The sequence below is a fragment of the Corvus brachyrhynchos genome, unplaced genomic scaffold, assembly GCF_000691975.1.
Source record: "Corvus brachyrhynchos isolate BGI_N302 unplaced genomic scaffold, ASM69197v1 scaffold17, whole genome shotgun sequence".
Classification (NCBI taxonomy): domain Eukaryota; kingdom Metazoa; phylum Chordata; class Aves; order Passeriformes; family Corvidae; genus Corvus; species Corvus brachyrhynchos.
This window is the reverse complement of record NW_008240046.1, coordinates 12,722,487-12,728,985: the sequence shown is the minus strand read 5'-3', so window position 1 is coordinate 12,728,985 and position 6,499 is coordinate 12,722,487. Positions and strand designations below refer to the sequence as shown.

The window sequence follows — 6,499 nt, the reverse complement described above, 5'->3', positions numbered from 1 at the left end:
AGCAGGAAACCTGACACCAAAACAGAGATATTCAAGGAGAGGGACCCAAACATGAGATTCAAATTACAAAGACAACAGTAAAAACTGGTCTCCAACTCTTCAGCTGTGACCCCACTATGCAAGAACAAGGACCTCCTCGAATTCACAGGGCAGCTAACTAGGAGATGGATACAGCAATATTTATTTACCCAGCCACAGCATGTGAGAGTCACTGATGCAGGAAGTTCCTGAGAAACAAGATTCATAGCTGAAATTTAAAGCATTCCTGATCATTTCATAGTCATGAGCATTTATAGCTTTGAAAGCTGAAAAGTCGTAATTTCGATTGTTATTTCTCTACTCTAAAAATGAGCACCGGAGTACCACAACTACTACTGCTATAGGGAGGATACCATACTATTTGGGTTAGTGACTTAACCAGAGAGGCAGTTCCTACGTTTCTGCACCTGATTTTGTGCATTTCCACTCATTCTGATAATAAAGTAGCCTCTGTAGCAAAAACAGCTTCATGCTTTTCTGTGCGGTGAATTACTCTCCTGTATTGTGCAGAAAGCATGCAACATTTCCAGAATTTATTACTATTCAAAGTCTCAAATACACTCCTAGGTTTTACTCAACCAATCACAATAAATTCAAATTGGGCACTGACATTTCTGAGCTCACGCTTGTGGGTTCCAAGTGTCTTGAGCACTTAGTAAGAGCTCAGGACCAGGAATATCAGGTTTGAGTCTGGCAGGGGAAGAGTTATCCTATTTTCTCCCAGGTTGAGAAGTATCAGAGAAGTCACACAAGTCTGAAACAGGAGATCGTTGCTTCAACTCTAAGTCTAATACAGAACATAGTCTTCCACTTCAGGACAGCATTTTGATCACATCCCTTTGATGCTACTTGTTGAACAATGTGTTCCTAGGTTAAAAAAAACTGTCCTAGCAGAGTCTCCAGAAACACTCACTTCAACAAAGAGTGGGAAAATGCTTTCAAATGAGCCACAAATCCACCAGACTAAAGCAGGACGCTTCAGATCTGGCAGGCATAGGAAGCATTCAGCTTTGCCCTTCCTCCCCACGTCACCCCTTTGAAAACCAGGAATGAGCTGATTTACCTATGCAGACCTCAGCCTCAGCCACTGCTATCAAGTTCCACTTCAGCACATGCATGCACACCACCCCTTACCTTATTTATCCATTTCAGCCCTGGTATTCTGTTAGAGTTGATTTGTTCTTCCAGCCAGGGCCGCATCCGCATCCTTTCGACAGGCATTGTCACCCACCTGGGAAGGAGCTGCAGGGAATAAGGGACAAGGTTACTTGTTTGGCAGGCAGAACACCCAGGCAGCTCCTCCACCTCTGCACAGTACACTTATTAAAGCTTTCCAGGCACTGAACAATTGTAAATATAGTCATTATTTTAGATCTGTGTGCAAGCCTCCCCTAAGAGCAACTAAGAGGATAAAGTCTTCTTTATGGCAGAAAATACTCTTCTGGTACACTTGGATTAGGAAAACCTTCACCCGAAGAACATATAGGATATTGGCAAAAGCTTGTCTGCTGATACAGGTGGGATACCAGAGGTCACAAAGAAAAACAATTACTCTCTTGGAGATACCTCTTTTTGGTCCACATACCTGCATTTGCACAAGACCTTTTTTGCCAAGAAAAAATATGTAACAAAAAAAATTCACATGCAGGAGGCATCATTGTACTAACTAAAATGATGGTCCTGCTAACAGAAGGGCTTTCAAATGGCTTTTTCAGTCCCATGAACTTGACCAGAATTAATAAAAATACATTTTACATAACAGCAATTTAGCAGACCACTTTGGTTGTGGCTGAGTAGTTTGACCCCCTCCCTCCAGCTTTCTCTGATCATTCCAGTCACTGATTTTTGTAGCTGTTATTTTACATTTCAATGCTGTTCAGCTATGAAGAGAGTGCTTCACACACCCCTCAGCTGCACTACTCCACCTTATACTATCCAGCTAAGACTCAAACTGACTTCTTTTTCTCTCTGTCTCTCTCTCACACATGCACACGTGACCTTGATGCCACTTCCCTGTTTAGAGCTGTAAATTATTGACGTAAGAGTCCAAAGTCTTGAACCTGAGGCAGAAAATTTTAAAAACATTAACTTATCTTAGGCACCCTTTTGAAAGTGCCAACTGGCACTAGATGCAGATTAAAGCAAGGCATTAAATGCCTGTTAAGCAGCCTGGAACCCATCATTTCCACATTTAAGTACTTGCATTTAGGCTGCTGCTTCTCCTTGCCCCCACTGCACCGGGCTCAGCTCCTTCCTCTCTCTTTTGCTCTTCACATCTGTGTTCTCTGCATCATTCTTAACTTCTCTGCTCCACTATTCTTGTCACCTTTGATCTTAAAAATAGAAGAGAAAAAGAAAAATTTGAAAGCACACAGCAATGGCACAAATGTAAATGGGTTTGTTCTCGCTTCCTATGGGAGTACAGGCATGGGACAGACTAACAATTAGGCAGTACCGAGCCCACACCCAGCACAAGAGGAAGAAAAACTTTCAAAGTTTCCTCTCATTGCTCTGAGGACATGTATTTCCTGAAACTAATAAGGAATTAAAACCTGAATGTAACAATAAGGTTCTTTGATGTGTTCAGAGAATTTACCAGCAGCCATGCTCACACTAATCTCTTAGCAAACGTACTGGTATTTTGTTTACTACTGTGCGGAGCTGGTCACTTGTGCTTCAGCTGCAGCCTGTGCTGTAACTACAAATATCTAAAATAGCTCAGAAAATGGTTGCAACTGCTCAGCTCCCTTCAGGCTCTCTTCAGATAGGAAAAACCAGCCAGCCCCAGAAACCCAACAGTGGACAAGGCCTTGTGCATATCCCCTCTCTGTGTAAGAGGCAAGATGTTTTCTGGGCCAGGGTGATGCAGGTACAATTTTCTCAGCCCCCAGGTTGGTGGCAAACAGCTGGCTGTGCTGCTGCATCCCCCTCCCATTGGCAGCAACAATCCTCATCCAGGTTGTAGAATGTGTACAGATCTCTACCATCTTCCCCTACTACAGTTTGAGTCAAAGCTGAAAAATCCAAGTGGCAATGTACTAAAAACATGAGTAAATTTTTATTTGTCTGACAAGGAAGAAATAATTATCTGCAACAGATGCATTTCTTTGTAAGGTATTTTTAAGTATGCATGCACTTCGGGACAGTTCCTGGAAACACGGTGCATCAGATTCAACATTCAATATGAGTGTTCCCATTTAGCAGTCAGACTCATCTTCTGGATAATGAGCCCCTAAGACAAATTTCAAGCCCATCTGAATGAACAAATTAGACAGAAGGCAGAAAAGTCATCTTGAAAGCAGCAGCAACGAATCCCACTTGGGACAGGCAACATGGAAGAAACAGAAGCTGCCTTTGTGCAAAAGCAATACACTTCAGGAAATGAGAAAGCTCCTGACAATCACTACTACAAGGAAGCCAGTCTTGCCCAAAATGGCAGAGTTGAGCCAGCCTGTCTGTTCCCCCCCACATCCCTGGGGGCTTCCCTAGCTGCTCCCCTGCAGATGCTGAAGAGAGGTGCTCATCTTTTTGGCACCCTGGGATTCCTCTGGGATTAGCAACTGCAACCATCAACACACACCTTCACATCCATCACCCACACTAAGACAAATTAATCCAAGGTAATCAAGAGAGAAGTTTGGCTTGTGAGAAGGGAGGAGTGACTCCCAAGACCTGTTCATCTGAAAATAAATTCAAACCCAGCTAAAAATAATCCTACAAGGATGTTCAGCTGGAGGGAACAGTGAGTTCTGGAGTTACGTCCTTCACAGAGGGACAAGTACAGCCATGCTTCTGCTCATCAAAACACAACCCCCACCCCATGCTCCTTTAAGAGCACATGCTGATGAAAATAAAGCTGGATGTCTTCAGAAGACATTCCCAGACCTGTTTGCCTCAGGACAGCACTGACCACAATGGTGTTAAAATGTAGCACGGTTTTTGGCAGTTGCATATCAACAACATCCTTTTGATGAAAATACCAACTCAACTCTACTGAGTAATTGCCTGTGGGAAATAAAGGTGCCATATCTCCATCCAGAGCTGTCAAATGCATGATTTATTTGTACAGAAAGAAACATCAGCTTCTGCAGTGCCTTTAAAGTAGCTCCTGTCTGTCCATAAATGGCATTACTGGGTGCACTTGAAGCCTTATTCCACTGGCTCCAGGTGGGAGAACCTAGAGTCCATCCATCAGTGAGTACAGACTCAATCACCTGACATTAAGAATTACTGCAGTTTGTAAAGACCTTTGAAATGCTCCGAAATAGGCAGCAAAATCATGTAAAGTTTCAGGGGCCATTGCCTAACACCATGCCAGCTTCACCATCCAACAGAATGTATCAAATATGAAACAAACCTGCAAAGTCAGAAACTAAGGTGAGCCCTACAAAACAGCAGGCATGTCAAGTTTCTTGCCAGCCTCTCTCCAGTGTTTACCCAGATGAAAGAAAAAAAGCAGAAACAGTCGATCTTTTTATGGAAAACAAAACATCAACTTTTGTAATGTGGAGCAGGCTTTAAAATTAATGCACTTATGCACCTACCTCCCACTCCTGGTCAGCCTTAATGTTGCACTTCCCCTGCACATTCACACCTAGAAGAAGCTACATGCAGCCAGTGGTATTTTCTGTATTGGGGGCAAGTGCATGTATAACAGTATTTTCAGAGCTGTCAAGGCATCCAGTTCTCACTGGCTTCACCACTACCATGATCTCCTGAGCTGTGGGTACCCATTCGCTGGCCTAAGCAAACCTCTCCAGAAGCCTGGTTACTTTTGCCTGCCTGAACCTTCACACTCTGGTTAACCAGGAGGAAAATGGCTTAATGACTGCCTTGGGTCACTTGACACCATCTTCCTCCACCCTGCAGAGACCATGGGTGGAGGTAGCCAGGGAGAGGAGCAGAGCCAGATGGGGCTGCAGAGGGAAGGAGCAGCAGCAGCTCCACCAGTGGCAAAGAAGCACCTCGTACTCCATCATTCCATCACCCTTCAGTCCCATCCCAGTTTTGCTGCATGCTAGCACTACTCTTTGCATAGGCAGCTTTCTGAATAAGTCCAGGAACTTAGCAGGCTCACAAGCAACACCTCTTTCCGTGGGGTCTCTTTTATCTGTTTGAACCTGGACCATGGCTCCCATCCTGCTCAAAGGCACACATGACAGCACAAACAAGAGAGGAAGGCACTCTGGCATAGGAGTGGGAAGGAGCAGGTGGGAAGGACAGGGAGAAACCCCTTAATCCAAAACTGTTCCTGTGCTTTTAGACAACAGCTTTAAATCTGGATGCTACTGACCCCCAGAATCTCTTTGCAGAGAGCACAGGAAAACACTTAATACTCCCAGAGACCCAGTGTTGGAGTCTTTCTGGCATTATGTTGAAAATAATTCCTCTTTGTGTTTTATTCTGGTTTATCACTGTCTCATGGAGGACGAAAGGAAGAATAATTACCAGGAAACACAGTCAACTCCAGATGGAACCTTGGAAAGCATTTTCCTGCCCTATCTGAAAAGAGAAGCTCATTTAGACATTGTAAGTAGGACTACCTGCTAGGGTATCACCTTATGATTCTTAGTAAGACATTCTTAATAAGACAGCCAGTCTTCAAGAACCAGTATTTTAACCATGCCTCCTACAAATATATTAACACTGGTAGCTCCATAAATGTAATTTTCCTTTTCTTGCTCTTTTTACCACCCGTCTCAGTATCAGAGGGTGCCACAGTGAGGGGCATTTTCTGTTTTGGGGGTGGGAGCTTAAATATACCAATTGACATTAAGTCATCAAAAAAAATTATTCCCAAGCCAACAGCAAGTGGGCAAGACATCAGCCCCAATCACTGGCATTTGCATGGAGGGGGAGGCCACTGGGAGCCTGTGAAGACCCCTTCCCATACAAGAAGCATGGCCCATGCATGGGCTGCCACCACAGTTTATGGAGGGATTATTTTGATCTTCTTTGAAGCTTTAATTACTGCACTATTTGTGCTAGTTCTGTGGTCAGTTCAGCCTATTTTTTGCAACTAGAAACTTCAAGAACATGGTGAAGGCTATTCCCCAACAAGGTATAAACTGGTTGCAATCTGCATATACACATATTTTCACTCCATAATGTTTGATAAAGAGCTTGTAGTCCTCCCTGCTCTCCACTAGAACATTCTAGTAAGTCTGACTTTTTTTTTCCTTGACAGAGATAACACTCCTGCCATACAGAAAGTGTAACCTTTGAGAATGAAGAGCTCTTCACTAGAATTACAGCAGTTGTAGACAGAAAGTGAAAGCAATGGCATGGCAGGCATTACATCTGAGCAGTACACGATGTTCTCTTTCCTTCAGTTTCACTCTGGCAGCATCTGGATAACTGAAAAGGTTATCCCAAAAACAGAAGCTACTCTATGCCTGTGGGTACTTTCTTAAAAGTATATTTCTGTGGAACAAAAAAAAAAAAAAAAAAAAAAACCCAG

General features: G+C 43.5%; 1 protein-coding gene across 4 annotated transcripts in view; it reads right to left on the bottom strand.

Annotated features, from left to right (window-relative positions):
• IRF2 (interferon regulatory factor 2) overlaps positions 1–6,499 on the bottom strand; it is a 41,063-nt gene that overhangs the window by 21,760 nt on the left and 12,804 nt on the right. For 2 of the 4 annotated variants that reach the window (XM_008641472.2, XM_017744584.1), the window contains exons 2-3: positions 2,243–2,372; positions 1,174–1,281 (exon numbers count right to left, since the gene is read on the bottom strand). In XM_008641472.2, the coding sequence (XP_008639694.1) occupies positions 1,174–1,260 (87 nt within the window). In that variant the 5' untranslated portion in view covers positions 1,261–1,281; positions 2,243–2,372. Of the gene's footprint in view, positions 1–1,173; positions 1,282–1,624; positions 1,889–2,242; positions 2,373–6,499 lie in introns of those variants that run through there. The other 2 variants (XM_017744582.1, XM_008641474.2) reach the window with 2 other exon arrangements.